This window comes from Hipposideros armiger, unplaced genomic scaffold (assembly GCF_001890085.2).
Source record: "Hipposideros armiger isolate ML-2016 unplaced genomic scaffold, ASM189008v1 scaffold_3, whole genome shotgun sequence".
Taxonomy (NCBI): Eukaryota; Metazoa; Chordata; class Mammalia; order Chiroptera; family Hipposideridae; genus Hipposideros; species Hipposideros armiger.
Genome location: NW_017731353.1, coordinates 4,044,990 through 4,062,690, shown reverse-complemented (window position 1 = coordinate 4,062,690; position 17,701 = coordinate 4,044,990). Strand labels below are relative to the sequence as shown.

Below are 17,701 nucleotides of genomic sequence, written 5' to 3'. Positions count from 1 at the left end.
TGCCCGAGGTCTTACAACAAGGAAGCAGCAGAGACAGGATTCAAACCTGGGTTTGTCTGACCCCAGATCCCAGCTCTCGCCCACCATGAAGCTGCAGATGCTCGAAACTTGTTCCCCTGTCCCTCATTCCTGATCCTGGAGGGTGGGGGTGTTCGTGACTGAAGGTGGGCACTTGCCAAACAGCTGGGCAGATGTAGCGTGCAGTCCCTCAGAGCAGAGCCCACTGGCCACAGCGATGACGAAACCCATGACCTTGACTCCGTTTCTGCCGCCCTTGGCATATGAGCTCCAGAAGCCTGGCCTGAAGTCATCTCTTCATAGGCAGATTTTTTTCCACTCAACAAAAAATGTAGATGGAGCCTCAGGGACATGTGAGGACCATGCACAGGCGGAACGAACCCCCACCCCTCACCCAGGTGGCGTTCCAGCCCCTCACCCAGCCTCACGCATCCCAATGGACCTGGTCAAGACCACAGCCAGGCACTAGGGGTCCAGTCTCAGAGAGAGCTCACATCGAGGACTCTTCCCAGGGCCTGCCCTTCCCCCTCCTTCTCAAAAGCGGGGCTTGGATCCTGGGGCCAACTCTGGGTACATGCATACCCCCTTCTCCAGCTGCAGCAGCCCTGAGCAGGGTCCCTCCACCTGCCACCGTGTGGGCACATTGCATCCCCGCTCCAAACTCAGTTCTCCCATTTCTCAAGACAGGGGCTGGAGAAAATGAAGTCCAGCCTGCTCGAATTCTGCCGGTTCCTGGCACAGGTCTGGGTGAGTCCCTTGAAGACGCTTTCAAGGACAGACACGGTGGGGCAGGAAGGACAACTGGGCAAGTGGCTCAGTCCAAAGAGCCAAGATGGCCCCAGAACCTTCTTCAGCCTCTTCCTTGGCGTTCAGGAGTCTAGAACCTGAATCTCTAAGAGCCTCTGCCGGAGGGCCTCTTGCCCTGAACACCCAGTGGATTCTGGCTCTGCCTAGAGTGGCCACATCAGCCAGTCCTCCCTGTCTTCAAGGACATGTCCCCCCACATTCCTGCCAGCCTCAGAGCCACCGTTTCTGCTGTTCCCTCTGCCCACCTCCCCGTCTTGTACAGCCCATCTCCCACCCACCCAGCTACTCTCCAGCTCAACTCGAATGTCACTTCTATCTCTTTCTGTCTCTCAGAACAGCAAGGGACCACACCGTGGCTAATAAACTTGGCCCTTGGCTGTGGCCTGGCTACTGAAGGGGTCATGGCAGCCTGGCACCTTGCCCAGCCACGGCAATCTCTCAAGAGCTGCATACTGAGTGAGTGAACAATGGGTCTGTCATGATGGATAGATTCATGACGTAGAGACGACCCAACACACCCAGCCCACCCCAGCCTCTTCGGGCAGCCTCCACCCTCCAACCCACTGTGTCCTTACCTTGCTGCTCTTCTCAGAGGCACCCCAACCCCACCCTGACTCTCCTCACACCCCTGCCCGGCACAGACTCATGCCTGGAAAGCCCAGGCAGGAATGTCACCCTTCGATGAGCTGTCATCAATGACAGACATGCCTAATCCAGCTCACAGCTCCAAGCAGAGAAGCCAGGCTGGGGCCAGACCGAAGGGCTGCGTTTTCCCCTCAGAGCAAGATCGAGCATACCTATTTCATGATGAGAGGCTGGTTCCTAGCAATGTCACTCCAGGGTGATAGTAAACACACACACACACACACACACACAGCAAAGAGCGTAGCTGGAGGCAGAGCCACCTTAGCTCACAGGTGAGTCCTGCCTGATCCTCACTCCTGACCCACGAAAAGCTCCTGTTACCTAAGGAAAGCTGAGGTGCACCTCAGGACCCAGCGAGGATGCTCCAACTCACCCACAATCAAACATATGCAAATTAAAGTGGGTCAGCGTTTCTCACCTATCAAGTGAGCAAAAAAGGGAAGAGGGACATCCCCAGATGCCAGCAAGGCTGTGGGAAAATTCTGTGGGTGGAGGGTGAGATGGTACAGCATTCTTGGAGGACAGGCAATTACATTTCTGGGAGCCTAACTTATAAATACCGGGGGTGTCAAAAAAACATATACACATTTTAAGCAATGTTATCTTATGTATTACTTTTCGAAGTTGAATTGAGTTACAATAGCAATGTGTAACTGCAAAAGTCAAACATGACTTGTATTCATCTTTTGTTGTCGGTATATATTGAGTATTACAATCTTAATACAGTTTTTTCCTTTCTTAAAATGTGTATACATTTTTTTGGCACCCTCTGTATGTTCGCAAACATAAAGAAACTGAAAGCAACCTACTTTCCACAATATCAGAATGGCTGGATAAATCAAGATAAGATTAAAATAAATTGAAATTCCTCTTCTAGCATCTTATTAGTCATTAAAAGCAGTGAGGTGGATCTGTATTTCATGACATGGAAAAAATATGATATATTGTATGTGTGTGTGAAGGGTGGAGCAAGTTGCAAACAGTGTGCATAGCATAATCCCATTTTCTTATATAATAAAAAAAGAAGTGTATATATGTATACGAGGGAATTACACACACATGGTCTGGAAGGACACAAGATTATTAAAAGTGTTTGCATCTCTTGAGAATAGTATTATTAGAATATTTTGCAAACATGTATTAATTTTGCAAATTTGGAAGGAAACTTAATAATTTAGTAACTGAAAGAGCTAAGCCCTGATGCTAAAACTTACCCAAAAAGCACAAAGAAAGAGCCACTGACTGATCATACACACTGAAATAAAATGCCCAACTCCTAAACAAAACAATAGCAAATAGAGTCCAGCTGTATCTTAAAGAAGCATCATCCACCAAGACCCAGCAGGGCTTATGCAAGGAATGTGGAAACAGTTCAGCACGAGGGAATCCCGCCAATAGGTCAACAGGAGAAAGATCTTAGCAACATCTCAACAAAGCCAGGAAGCCACCGGCTAAAATTCAGCACCCATCCCTGTTTGGGTTTGTTATGTTTTGGGGTTTGGGGCTTTTTTTTAACCTTTAGTAAATTAGGAATGGAAACATCTTCCTTCACCTGATGAAGAAACCCACAAACAAGAGCCCACATCATCTACCAGTGTACAGTCAGAAGCAAGATAAGAATGGCTGCAGACACCACTGTTTAGCGGTGTCCTGGAAATCCTAGCTGATGAACGCGTCACATTTCAAATCAGTGAAATCTTTGAAATCTTTGAAAAAGGTGACAATACCAGGGGTGCCAAAAAAATGTATACACATGACTTGTATTCATCTTTTGTTATCGGTATATATTGAGTATTACAATTTTAATACAGTGTTTTCCTTTCTTCAAATGTGTATACATTTTTTGGCACCCTCTATATTATCATTTGGACAGGCTGAGCTTGTCAACCTAGAAAACGCAAGACATTACCCAAAAAATTAGAACTAGTTAAAAAAAAAAAACTTCAGTAGGAAACTTGGAAGCAAAATAAATATATGAAGATGAACTGCTTTCCAACATACTAGCAATAGTCATTTGCAAAAAATGTAATGGCAAAGAAATTCCTGGTCAAAATAGTAACAAAAAGCCAAAATATTTAGAAATGATTTTAAAAAGAAATGAGCGGATGGAAAAAAACACCTATAAACCTTTACTAAAGGAAATAAATATATGAACAAAGGAAGAAGCATGTGTCCTAGATGGAAACAATTAAAATGTTTTTTAATGATAGTTTTTCCCCAAATCAAGATTTAACATAATTCCAAGCAAAACCATGGTAGGACATTTTTTCTGGAATTTGATTAAGTTTTTCTAGTTTTCATCAGAAACAAGAAATGTTCAAGAATATTTTGAAAACTAACAAATTGAATAAAAAGAATATGACTAAGTGGCCGACCTAAGTAACTCTGGAAATGAGTCTGTAAGACTCAAGACAAAAGAACTGTACTCCAGTTAAAAAGTTTCTCAGGCGGTCTGAGCCAACAACGCTAAAACCATATACACGCGTGCTGTAACAGAACAATTAAGGGGAGGGATGGTGGATGGTGGGAGCCAGGTTTGTCACTGTTGGAATGGAAGCTTATAGATAAGCAAGGGTAGGAGGCTAGAATGACCCGCATCGTAATCAGTTACAGACACCAGTGTAAATTCATGTTCAGCTTAATACAGATATTTACATATAGAAATATTTATAGATATAGGTATACGAGTATACACAGGTTATATATACAACATATATTTCCTTGCTCTGTCAGCCAAGACTCTAGAAACAATAACACCTGAGTAGCAACAAGAATGTCTATAGGGTGACCGGTTAGCTCAGTTGGTTGGAACGTGGTGCTGATGACACCAGTGTTGCTGGTTCGATCCCCACATGGGCCACTGTGAGCTGCGCCCTCCCTAAAAGAGTCAACTGTGCCCTTGTAGCATGAAAGCAATGTGTAACCAATGACTATGGCTGTTCCCCAATAAAATTTAAAAAAAGAAAAAAAAAAAGAATGTCTAGCACTCAGATCTGGTTTCTAATACCATTTTTCAATAAAAGGAACCTTAGAGAAATTGCTAATTCTAGGACTAGGGCAGGAAATATATGAATCTGAAACATCTAGTCATGTCAGAAAATAAGAAAGTGTTTTTTAAAAAAATACACAACAATGGGGGTGCATCAGAGGCACCCAGAAGCCAACTGAAAGAGCTTCCAATGACCAAAGTTGGGAAATTTTGAGCAACAAAATAAAGTAGTATTGAATTTTAACCCAAAGTATAAAATAAATGTCCACGAGTCCATAGTAATATAAAGAAAGAATTGAATAAACAAATAAGTGGTGAGAAGAGACAAGTTTCTCACGCAGAAGAATTCTAAAATATTTATAGATACTCCACCCTCAATAAATGGATCACAACTTCTTACGTGTGGGTGTGTACAGCGACTCTTCCAAAGAAGACAGAATGGAAAGGGAGGAAGAAAAAAGTAACCTCACAGTGGAGACACCTGACCATCTCAGCCAGGTGGTCAAGGTCAACATCACAGTGATAAGTCACGTTGATGGTGTGCACCCTTGATAGGACATGAGAACGGCATTGTTCCTCTCTGGTCTTCCTCCCATCACCCAACCAACTGGAGAAAAACATCAGACCAATCACAACTGAGGGCCAAAATATCTTAGCAATACTGGTCGGAACTCATCAACAAAGTAAACAAAAACAAAGTCTGAAAAACTGTCCCAACCAAGAGAAGCCTAAGGAGACATGGCAACTAAATGGAATGTGGGATTCTGAATGGGGCGCTAGAGCAGAAAAAGGGTATTAAGGAAAAACTGAAGATATGTGAATAAATTATGGACTTTAGTTAAAAACATACCTACATTGGTCGTTTAATTGTGATAAATATATCATAATAATGTAAGATGTCAGTGATAGGAAAAATTGGGTGTTGGGGATACGGGAACTTTCTGTGCTATCTTTGCAATAATTCTGTAAATCTAAAACTGTTTTCAAATTAAGTTTGTTTGTTTTTTAAATTTAACCATCAGGCCAGCCGAGTGGCTAAGTTGGTTAAAAGCGTGAGCTCTGAGCAACAGGGTCGCCGGTTCGTTTCCGACATGGACCAGTGAGCTGCGCCCGAGCTGAGTTGCCGCTGAGCTGCCAACAGGTGGCAGGATGGTTCAGCTGGTGAGAGCACGTGCTCCTAACAACAAGGCTGCCTGTTCGATGGTGGGCTATGCCTGCCCGCAACTAAGATTAAACATGGCACCTTGAGCTCAGCTGCTACGAGCTGCCGACGGGCGGCCAGATTGCTTAGTAGTTAGAGCGTGTGCTCTTAACAACAAGGTTTCTGGTTTGACTCCCACATGGAATGGTGGGCTGTGCTCACCCGCAACTAAGATTGGACACAGCACCTTCAGCTGGGCAGAGGCGAGCTGCCGACGGGCGGCCGGGTGGCAACTGGACTTGGAGCTGAGCTAGCTGCACCCTCCACAACCAAGATTGAAGGGCAACAACTTGGCTGTTCCCCTTCCCCAATTCCCAATAAAAAAATTTTTTTTAATTTAACCATCAACTGATGAATGGATAAAGAAGAGGTGGTATATATACATAATGGAATATTATTCAGCCAGGAGAAAGGACATCTGCTGCTTACAACAACTTGGATGGACCTTGAGAGCATTCTAAGCAAGATAAGTCAAAGAAAGATAAATACTGTACAATCTCACTTATATGTAGAATCTAAAGAAGTCAAACTCAGAGAAACAAAGAATAGAATGGTGGTTACCAGTACTTGGGGGAAATAGGGAGATTTGGTCAAAGGGTACAGTCTTCTAATTTATAGGATAAATAAATCCTGGGGATCTAATGTACAGTATAGTGATCATAGTTAATAATACTATATCATATACTTGAATGTTGTCAAGAGAGTCGATCTTAAATGTTCTCACCACAAAAAGGAAATGTGAATTATGTAACGTGATGTGATGAAGTGGTTAGCTAACACGATGGTGGTAATCACTTTGCAATTTATAAGTCTAGTAAGTCAACACTTATAAACTTAAACCCAAGCGTATGTGTCAATTACATCTCAATAAAGCTGGGAAAGTTTTCTTTAAGGACAAAAAATACGAGGAAGGGTTTGCCCTATTAGTACATGTGATAAAGACAAATAATAAATATAACGTGCTCCTGGGGGAGGACTTGTCATACAGGGAGACAAAATGGAAAGCCCACATAAATTCTTAACAAAGTAATTTGGGATAATGGCAGGATCCAAATGAATAAAAAAAGAATTTATAAAATGCACCTGAGCAAGTATCACGTTCTAGAAGAATCACATTAGATTATTTTTTACATCATGCACAGATTTTTTAAAAAGTAATTTCCAGGTTAAAGAATTAAATATGGGGGGGGCAATAGAGGGGGAGGGGGGTTGTTACTTTGTGAGGGTGAAAAGGATAACTATTGCATTGTTCTGTACACCTGAGACTAACAATAAAAAATAAAAAAAGAATTAAATATAAAGAGAAAAAGAGAAAAAAAATGGAAAAACCTAGAACCTAGAACATGTAATGTACTTAACTGATTTTGTGATAGGAAAAAAAAAATCTCTCTAAGCATGAAAGTGAAGAAATTACAAAGGGAGAAAATCAGCAGATTTCACTACATAAACATTTAAAACTTCAGAATTTCAGGAATCAAAAACAATACTAAAAAGCAAACAACCAGGAAAAATACTAACCACATAACAAAACCCAGTTAATAACATAAATATAAAGTCCTCATACTGACTGATAAAAAAGCCACCACAACTACAGTGGAAAAATGAGCAAAGGAGCTGACAATTTACAAAGAAGAAATTCACAGCCCCCCCCCCCTCAAAAAAAAATCTGACACTTGAAAATGTACTGAACCTCATTAGCAATTCAAACAAGAAGATACATTTTCCATTTTTGGGGGGGGAGGAATGTTTTTATCCTAATTCGCAGTGTTAGGAGCAGCTTCTCTGAAACAAGTCCCTCAAATGCCTCTAGTAGAAGTTTAAACTCTCAAAACATTTTGAAAAGTAATTTGAAGAGTTGCCCACCCCAATCCATGTGTTAAAAATGTCCTAGGAATTCCACTTTGAGAAACTTAATCCTACAGAAAAAAAACAATCAAACATGCAAAGATTTACACACGAGGGAGCCTTTTGTAGCATTTTAATAGAGAAAAACTGAAAACCAAAATTTTCAGCCAAAATAAAACCATTAGCAAAATTCTAACTTTCTAGTTTGGGAATATTCCACTTTTTTCATTTAAACACTTTAAAAACTCTTTCCAAAGCACAGGTCCTGGTTTATCTCCAAGCATGTGTTGTCCAGAACCCCTGATATTTGCCCGGGAAAGATTGATCCTTGGGGTGTAGGATAGGGGTTTCCATTAAGGAGGCCCTCCCGGCAGGCAGTCCTGGGGGGCCTGAACCATCAACTGAAACCCGTTTCTCAGGCTCCTCTTCCTGTAAAGGGAATTCCATTGGCTGATTCAAAAGACACAGCCAAACCTAAACCACAGCTCCCGTCCCTGCTCTGAAGCCCCAGTGCCTGCTCACAGTCCTTAGAAGGAAATCGGAGTGTTCTAAAGCCTCAGTCCCCAAGTCAGAGCCTGGACCGATCGGCCCCTCCCACTTTCCCATTTCACCCTTCCTCAGCCCTGGTTCACACACACACACCTGTCCCTACATATCAGCCACCACCCAGCGAGCACAGGGAGACCTCCACTCCCAGTGGGTCCCCAGCACCTAGCATCGGCCAGGCAAATGGTCATAAGCTGATAGATATTCACTCCAGTTCTCCAAGGCTGCTTCGAGAGCCTTCAGTGAGCCCCTCGCTCGCTGACCGCCGTCAGAAGCTGGTACCTGAGCCAGCAGGTGACGTTTTCTACCCTCCGCCTGGCCTGGCCCCTGCAGGCTGCTGGCTCCTGTGTGAACCCTGCCCCCTGCACACTGGAGCCTCACAAGGCTGTGCACACAGCAGGGGCTCAGTTCATGCTGAGGTCCCCTCCATGCCTGGACCTGGGGGTGTCTGTAGGGAGGGTGGTTTTGGAAGCGGGGAGAAGGATTGGGTTTGTTTCCTAGAGGATGGAGTGAAAGTTACGCAGACTCGCTCAGCGCCCAGAGGGGACAGGAGAGGCTGGGGGATGGAAGGAGGGCTTTTAGAAGCTGATGGCCAGAGACGGGGCAAGGAGGACTACCCTCAGGTGCCCCAGCCTGGGCCCCAGGACGCTGTGTCTGGTTCCAACAGGCTGCTCTCCTGCCCTGCAACTGCAGCCAAGCGTTTTAGAGACAAATACCGATTATGAATCAGAAATTGCATCACCCTGGCGGGTGGCCCTGGGTAAGTCCCAGCAGTGTCCTGAGCCTCAGTTTCTCCAGTTGTAAGAGGAGGGGGTGGATTAGGTGATTTCTAAGCTCTCTCAGCGTGATGTCACTGGAAGTCCAAGAATCATCCAGAAACGGAGAGACTGGGAGGAAAGAGTGACCTGTGTCTGAGCTGAAGCCCCCCAGGACACACCTCACACCCCACGGCTTCACAACTCCCCCAAACTTGTTGATCCCTGACCCTGAGGTGGCAGCTGTGTTTTTGATGTTCCCAGAAATCTTTTTCTAGACCCCTGGCTTCTGGGCTTTGAGCTGCAGAACCCTAAGGACCCCAGAACTCCTAGAAGCCCAAGGACATCCAGACTCAGCCTGAGGACTGCATGCGAGTGTCACACCCACAAGTGCCCGTTTCCAAATATCTATATACAATGCAGTTGTGATCAATAAAGACAAATTCCTCTAAAAGGGGTGACCAGCTCCTACAGCCTCAGGGCCACTGTATTTCCTTAGCAAAGAGCAACTACCTGTACGATTTGGCAAGGAATCTGCCGTTTTATTTCATTTTTTTGGCTTTATAAAGCTATCCTTCTGGATAGAAAGGTGGAGAGGGGGCATGTGATAAAGCAGAGTAAAATATTAATCACAGGATCTAGACCGCCGGCAGAAATAGACCACACAGTGTTCAATGTACCCTCCCCGCTTCATTTTGTTGTAAGTCTGAATTTTGTCATTAAAAAATGTTAGAGGAAATACGTTCGTGCTACTCAGAAGGTTAGGAATCATACTCAGCAGCTGTTTGTCCTGAAACTCCCCACAGTGGGGTCTCCCAGGGCCCCTTCTCAAGGGCATGCCTCTAACACAGTTGAAAAGTTAGGGGTTGCAGGGGAGGAGGTGATGCCTGCAGGGGAGAAGTGGGGCGGGGGTAGGGGGTAGGCAGTGAGAACAGAGCAGGTGGAGGCGACCTGGCTGGCCCCGGGGTCTGCTGTTTTCCTAGGGAGAAGTGAGGGGGCAAACGTGGCAGGGGTGTGAGTTCGTCTGCCTTTGCGGGCTCTTCTGGCCTCTAAAACCCATGCTGAGAGCGAATTCTAAGAATTAAGAAAAAGTAAAAATGCGAACCCCTAAAAGGTTCCTCGCGTGCCAGGGGCTGGAGACGATGCCTCATTTCAACGTCTCAGCAAGTTTGGGAGTCAGTTCTCACCCCATTTCATAACCGGGATAGGGGGGACTCAGGAAGGTGAGGTGGCTTGCCGAAGTCACGCAGCCAGGAGGTGGCTGCATGGCATTTGAATCCAGCTCTCCGTCACTCGCCTGACAACGCAAGGCGTGCGGCGCGGGAGAGGGGGACAGCAGGTTCCCTGGGAGGTGTCTGGGGTCCGGCAGCGCTTACGTGTCGAGAAGGCGCCCTCGCCCGGCCGCCGCGCAGCCCTGGGGCGTCCAGGTGCGCCCAGGGCTCAATCGCGGGCGGCCGGGCCGGTGAGCGCCGCGACTGGGCGGCCGACGGGGCCGCAGAGGACGCTACTCGGGTCGTGGAGGGGCACCAGCGAGGACGCTACCTGGGTCGTGGAGGGGCACCAGCGAGGACGCTACCTGGGTCGTGGAGGGGCACCAGCGAGGACGCTACCTGGGTCGTGGAAGGGCACCAGCGCGTAGTTGACGATGGCCTGGCTGCGGCGGCTCAGGCTGCGCTCCAGAATGCGCGAGGCGCCGTCCATCACCTGCATCAGGTCGTCCCACATGGAGCCGGTGACATCGAAGACGATGGCCAGGGTGGCGTCCCCCGTGGTCCGGGGCAGCGCCGTGCCCGGCTCGTCGGCCGCCGCCGCCGCCGCCGCCGCCGCGCAGACGGCCAGCAGCCACCGCAGGAACAGCCCCCGGGACATCGTGCTGAGCGCGGCCGACTGGCTTCCGCGGCTGCAGTGCAGGCGCAGGTCGTGGCGTGCGCGACCGTCCCGTGCGCCCAGCGGCCACCCAGCGCGCAGCTGCAGCGCCGCGCCTCGCTCCGTCGGGCTGCGGCCGGCGCGCTCCGGACAGGGGCTCGCGGCGGGGTCCCCCTGCTGGGAGCCCGAGGCGGGTCCTAGAGCCCACCCCGTTCAGGGTCACGGGCCCCGCCTCCTCCGCTCCCCACACCGTGACTCAAACTTTCCCGGCCCCGCGGCTCGCCGGTCCAGATCCGAGGTTAGGGGAGGACGCGGGGCGGACAGCAATAAGGAGCTGGGGCCACCGCCAAGGCGGTGAGGAAAGGGGACGCACGGGACGCAGCGGACACCTGTGCCGCCCCCGCGCGCGCGCGCGCGCAACTTCAGCGGGGGCGGGAGAGGGAGGGGGAGACCCATCAGCCCCTGTCCCTGAGGCCTGGCCACAGTGGGGCCGTGGCTTTTGTTGCTTCCTCCACCAGTTCCCTAAACCCCCCACCCTCACCACACACACGAACTCCAACACCTTCTCATTTCTTTCCGCAGAGATCTGTGCTTCCTCGTTGTAGTTATTACTGTTACTGTAATCAAGCGCTCTATGTCGAGCATCTATGTGCTAAGCGTTTTCACATCGTTGTTATTGCCTCCAATACACGCTGCAGCCCTAGAAGGAGTCGCTAACACTAAACCCATTTTACAGGTGAGCAAACCGAGGCTGTCATTTACAAACAGGGGAAGTCATTTACCTAAAATCACTCAGCTCTCAAGTGACGCAGACAGGAATAGAAGCCAGACCTAGAAAGATCCCAAAGCCCCTGGCCTCTGCTGCCTCTCCTAAGTACTGTAAGACACTTTCACAGGCCATCTGATGACTCCCGAGGATGGGGAACAATGCCCCTCTGCCCACCTACCTCATTAGGTCCCATGAACTGCGTGTGAAGGCTCTGTTGGTGCTGCCTGGGCTGGGTTTAGCCATTCCCTCCCTAACAATGCTCCGGTCCGCCATCATTGCTCATGTCACGCTTATTTCTACCAGAGGCCTCTCTCACCATTGGCCTATGAGCCCCTTGAGGACAGAACTTTGTCTTGGTTCCCCCAAACAGCCCTCAGTTCCCAGCCCAGCCCCTGGCAAATGTGGGGGCCGTGGGGAGAACTTCGCCAAATGCTGCCTGCATAAATAAAGAAGAGAAGCTTTCGTGGGCCCGCCTGGCTGCAAGAACCAAGGGAGGGAGGGCAGCTTGCCCTACCTTGTCAGTCCCTCCTCTGAGAAGACCAGGCTCCCAGGACCCCACGAACATAGCTGGGGACTCTGGGTCTGTGACTGGGGGTGAGGGAGGAGACGTCTCCAGCCCCTGCCCCTCCAGGGCCCCAACCAGGAGGAAGGCCCCCACCTCATATCTCTTCCCTCTCCTTCAGTCTCAGCTCACACCCCACCTCCGGGGCTGCTTCTCCCCCTTACCCTGTGACCCCACAGCCTAGCGCTGACCACACTGTCACCATTGTCATCTCTTTAGGGCCGCCACTCCCACCCCAACTGTAAGCTCTGGGGCAGCAGAGACCCGGTGCCTGGCACATGGTAGGTGCCCAAGAAAGGGCTGCCACATGAATGGGTCAGCAGGTGTCCAAGAGGCCTGGTAGCTGGGCATTGGCCATTTGGGGGTTGGGGGGAGGCGCACACATCCTCCGGGATTCTGTTCTAGACCAGGGGCAAGGCTTGTATATAAGGAGGGCTGGGGTCTGCAAGAAATGGTCTCGTGGAACTGCCTGTCTCATGGGATAAGGAGAAAGCCAAGTACTCAGACCCAGGTGAGAGGAGAACTCACAGCCAATCTCATGAGAAGTTCAGTCACCGGCACTTGTGGACACTGGCTCTTTAAATCTCCCTGGGCTAAGGCTGTGATTGGCCCCAGGGCTTGGGCAGGACTGGGCCAGCTGTTGGAGAGAGAAGAGAAGCCCCAGCTGTGGAAAGCAAGGGTGAACAGGAGCCAGGAACCAGGCAGGGTTCACCGACGGTGACATTTCAGGCACAGTACAGGGGACCTTCAGGGACAAACAAGTCCTTCAGTCGTTCACTCCACACACATTTGCTGAGCCTAAGCTGGGTGTCAGGCACCCTGCTAGGCACTATTGGGGGAGGGGGGACATACAGATGTGCAAGAAATGCTTTCTACCCTGGGGAGAAGAGACACGTAAACAAACAATTCTAAGTCAATGACATAAGTGCTAATAGAGGAATTACCGAGAGCTTTGGGAGCTCAGAGGAAGGAGTGTCTGAGCCTAAGGGGTCAGAGGAGGCCATGGAGTGAGCCTGAGAAGCCTTTGCGAACAAGAGGGGAAGGGCATGTGAGGAGCAGGAACAGCATGTGCAAAGGCACGGAGACACCAGTGACCTACCGCTAGTCCAGTGCATCTGGAGGGTGATGGCACAGGCGAGGACATAGGCCAGATCTTGAGAAACCTTAAATGTCTTGTGAAGGGTGTGGGATTTCTCCAAAAACACTGAGGAGCTATTGAAGAATGTGGGGGTGGAGGGTGGGGGGACAGGGCAACCTGATCAATTTGCATTCCAGAAAGGTCACAGTGGCTGAAGTTCAGAGGGTAGATCTTGTAGACACCAAGAAGCCATAAACCTACTTACTACCTGAGGACATACCAGCAGAGCTGGCCCCAGAGAAGGTGGATGCTTCTCTCCAGGCTGATCCTGAAGGCAGGTTGATCATGGATTTGAGTCCTGAAAGAGCCTTGTGACCTTGAGCAAGGCCCTCCCCTGTCTGGCCCTTAGTTTCCCCCATTTGTAGAATTATTTGAGATGAGGGTGACTAACAAGATGGCCTCCGATAGTTCTTGCAGCCCCACCACTCTAGAACCACGGCCCAGGGGTCCTTTGCAGACACAGATAGGATGCGAGAGACCATCTGAGTTCATCATGGCAAAACCTCCCCCAGTCACATGGAAAGGAGTCTTGGGAGGGCACTGTGACCCCATCGGAGGGGCCAGGAGGGCCGCCCCAACTGTGGGCTCTCCAGGGCTCAGTGCTTCCCAAGAGTGTAACCATGGTAGCACTGAGCACGAGCACAGAAGGCACAGAGAAAACGCTTCCAAACCTCATCAATCAGTTTCCAGCCCCGCCACCTTGACCTTCCAGGCCGCCTGGGAGTCGCATTTTTTAACTCAAAATAATCCACATTTTTCGCTATTTCCAGAAGGAGCAGTCTCAGTGGAGTTGTTTGTTTCCCAACATGCCACATGTTTGCTAAGGAGAGCACCGTGGGCCTGGGCGGTTCTCGCCATGTTGTTGTCCACACCACCATTCACAGCCTTGGCTTGGAAATCCAGGCCTGTCGGCTGTGTCTACACTGGGGACCTGAGACCAGCTGAGGGGCTGGGTCAGAACCCAGGGCTCTGGACACTTGGCTGGTCAATGAAAAGTGGCCCCTCCCTACCAGCGGGACTTCCTTACACCCCCCCTCCCTTATGCCCCACTCCCTAAACGCGTCCTGGCCCCAGCCATATTGGACCCTCTGCGACTCTAACAAACATCTCTCACCTCGTGCTCCCAGCCCTCTTCCTAAGGGAATGTGCTCAGATCCTGGGAAAGAGTAAAAATACCGATGGTGGGGAGCATTTGCCCAATCCTTCCTGCGTGCCAGCCACACTGCTGAACGCCTCATTAGCTCCCCTCGAACAACCAGACTCAACTTCAGACATTTAGCACCTTTGAAATGCTGAAAACTCATCTCCTGCCCATATTTCACTAAAGTGCCAGGGCAAAAGGAGAGGAGAGAGGGACAGACAGACAACCACGTAGGTAGCAGGTGAGTCTGCCCGTCAGTCCACGGGTACACACCAGGGCCTGAGAAGTAGAACCAGCCTCAAAGCCTGTTTCTCTCCTCTAGGAAGGAACTAAAGAATTAAGTGAGGGCCCTGGAGGACCGGAAGAGCAGGGATTCAAAGGAACTGACAAACAACTTGAAGCTACTGAGGGTAAGGGGGCGGAGCCAGAAGTCCGCATAACTGCCAGAGCTCCAAGCAGCCAGGCACTTGAGTGATTTACTGCTGAAGCCAATCCCTCTGTGGAACCAGCCTCCAAATCACATGTACCATAAGGAATGGTTTGAGACAGCGCCAAGGAATAGTTGAGCAGCTCAAGAGACACAGGAACTGCTGCCCATCCCATGTTTTCGAAAACAAACAAATGAGCTCAACTAGAGCCGGCAGCTAAGACTCTCTCCCCACCACGCAGACCTGCCCATTGCGCCTCGGATGTGAGGCTGTCATCAGCGGAGAAGGAGCCAGCCTCGTCAGCAGGGTCAGAGCTCACAGTGCTGTATACTAAGGCTTGTTGTCATTTACGGCCATGATGTTACCTTTGTCATTGTCACTGGTGACTGGCAAGAATATTCAGGTTTACTGTCTGTCCCTTTTATATTCTCTCTCTCTCTCTCTCCCTCTCTCTCTCTCTCTCTCTCTCTCTCTCTCTCTCTCTCTCTCTCTCGTAAAATGTCCACTGAACCACTTTGTACAGTTTGGAAGACCCTGGTGGCTTCTTACCTAGCGGCTTTCACCGTGCTTTCTGGTTCAGTGTCACTCTTGCTCCACATGACCTGAGGAAGGGTGACTCTTCTCCCTCTCCAAGGTTAGTCCTGATGGGCCAGGTGACCCTTGTGGGTGGGGAATGGGCCTGTGATGCAGCTCTGGCCCATGGGACGTGAACGAACGTGTGCTAGTACATCTCCAGGAGAGACACAAAAGAACAAAGTCAGAGGGCTTCCAGGCCCTGATTTGAAGTCTTACTCTGCAGGAACAGTAGCTATCACGGCATGGTACAGGCATAAAGAAAGATGAACAGGCCGCTGGAACAGGAAAGAGAGTCTAGAAATAGATCCGCACATACATGAGCAATCGATTCTTGACAGAGGTGCCAAATGGGGAAAGAAAAGTCTTTTTCAGCTAATGGTATTGGAATAGCTGAATATCTATATGGAAAAACAGTGACTCTGGACCCCTGCCTTACACCATACACAGAAATTAATTTGAGATGATTCATTCATAGGCCTAAGTGTAAAAGCTAAACTCTAAAGTTTCTAGAAAAAAAGAGGCACAGGAAGAAAGGGCTCCTCTTCTTCCACTTGGCTGCATGGGACCCCTGGACTTGGCAGCCCGAAATCATGACGAAGCCTGCCCGCCAAGACGAGATGCTGAAAGACAAGAGCGCTTTGGAGCTGCCCTACTGTGTAGCTTTCTCGTCACGTGCGATAATGCATTTTTCCTTCGTAGTGTAGCCAGGTGCGTTGCGTTCTCTGTTACTTGCAGCCAAAAGCATGCTCGCCGAGACGTGCCCGTCCTTTTGTGTTTCCCTCCTATGGTGGACAGCTTTAAACACACCTATCCCTACTCAGGCAGCAAACAAAAAAACCAAGTGCGGTTCTCCTCATGAGGGTTAGCCAACATTTTTTTTTTATACCTAGATTTCTTACGTGTTGACTTTGGAACCCAACCCCCAGGGCAGGTGCTGGGGTGCCCTGAGGAGAGAGCTGTGATTGCCCACTGCAGAAAGTGAACCACGAGAAAGTGTCCCCAAAGGACAGAGACCACACTTGACTCAGCCTCATTCATATCCCCAAGCCCTACTAAGCACCTGGCACATAGTAGGAGCTCAATAACTAAGGGTTGTATGAATGGATGGGCAGAACAAGGAAAGTCCAAGCCCTCAGACTCATTGTTTTGTAAACCCACAAACCTACTCAGTACAGTTAAAATATCACCAGCACTATCCTAGTTCCTTTAGTAATTCCATTTAATTTATACTCTCCTGTTGCCTAAACAATTTACCCGAGGTGTTTGAAGAACCTGGTCAGAATTGGACAGTTTTTGTCTTGGGGACAGGGTCATTAAAGCCAGTGATTCTATAAGGCCTACGTGCCCCCGACTCAGGACCCCTCCTGTCACTGCTATGGTTCCCCTCTTATGGGGCACCACTTCCTCTGTGTTAAGTGACAGAGATGAAAGGATTCACTCCAGAAGCCCCTGAGATGCAGCTAAGACGTCCCCAGCCCTTTCCCATCAGAACATTAGCTTGGACTGTTCAGCAGACTGGCTCTTGTCAACCAGAAGATTCTGAAAGCCTGTCTGCATGGTAATGGAAGGAAAGCAGGACAGCCAAGAAAAATCACCACGAAGCATTTAAAGATGCCAGGTCAAGAAGAACAGGGCAGTGGGGATGCACGAAGGGGCAGCCGCTGTGAAAACCAGTTTGGTGGTTCCTCAAAAATTAAACAGAATGAGGGCCGGCCGAGTGGCTCAGTTGGTTACGAGCTCGCTCGAGAGTGCGAGCTCTGAACAACAGGGTCCCCGGTTCGATTCACAGCCTGAGCTGAGCTGCTGCTGAGATGCCAACAGGTGGCAGGATGGCTCAGCTAAAAAAAAAAAAAATTAAACAGAATTACTATAGAGTCCAGCAATTCCACTCTTAGGTATATACCCCGCCCCCAAAATTGAAAACAGGTGTTCAAACAAACACTTCTACACTAAGGTCCCCAACAGCATCACTCACAATGGCCAAAACGTGGAAAGGGCCTAAATGTCCATCACAAATGAACGGATCAACAAAACGTGGTCTAGCCACACAATAGAATATTATTCAGCCATAAAAAGGAATGACACCTGCTACAACATGGGTGAACCTTAAAAGCACTGCGCTAAGTGAAAGAAGCCAGACACAAAAGGCCACATAACGGAATCTGGAAAGACCTGGAATGTGAAACAGACAAATCCATAGAGACAGAAAGCAGATTAGGGGTTGCTTAGGGCTGGGGGGTAGGAGGGAGTGCTTCGTGGGTCCGAGGTTTCCTTTTGGGTGATAAAAATGTTCTGGAACTAGACAGAGGTGATGGTTGCACAACGTTGTGAATGTATTAAATGTCACTGAATTGTATGCTTTAAAATAATTTAAATGGTGAATGTTATGTGTATTTCACTACAATAAAAAAAATT

The 17,701-nt window shown here is 48.9% G+C and overlaps 1 protein-coding gene across 1 annotated transcript in view; it reads right to left on the bottom strand.

Moving 5' to 3' along the window:
• HMCN2 (hemicentin 2) overlaps positions 1–15,309 on the bottom strand; it is a 159,733-nt gene extending 144,424 nt beyond the window's left edge. Inside the window, exons 1-3 of the mRNA XM_019641692.1 lie at positions 15,260–15,309; positions 13,103–13,215; positions 10,417–10,869 (exon numbers count right to left, since the gene is read on the bottom strand). Coding sequence (XP_019497237.1) covers positions 10,417–10,869; positions 13,103–13,215; positions 15,260–15,309 — 616 coding nt within the window. The remainder of the gene's footprint in view (positions 1–10,416; positions 10,870–13,102; positions 13,216–15,259) is intronic.
• Between the last annotated feature and the right edge of the window lie 2,392 nt (positions 15,310–17,701).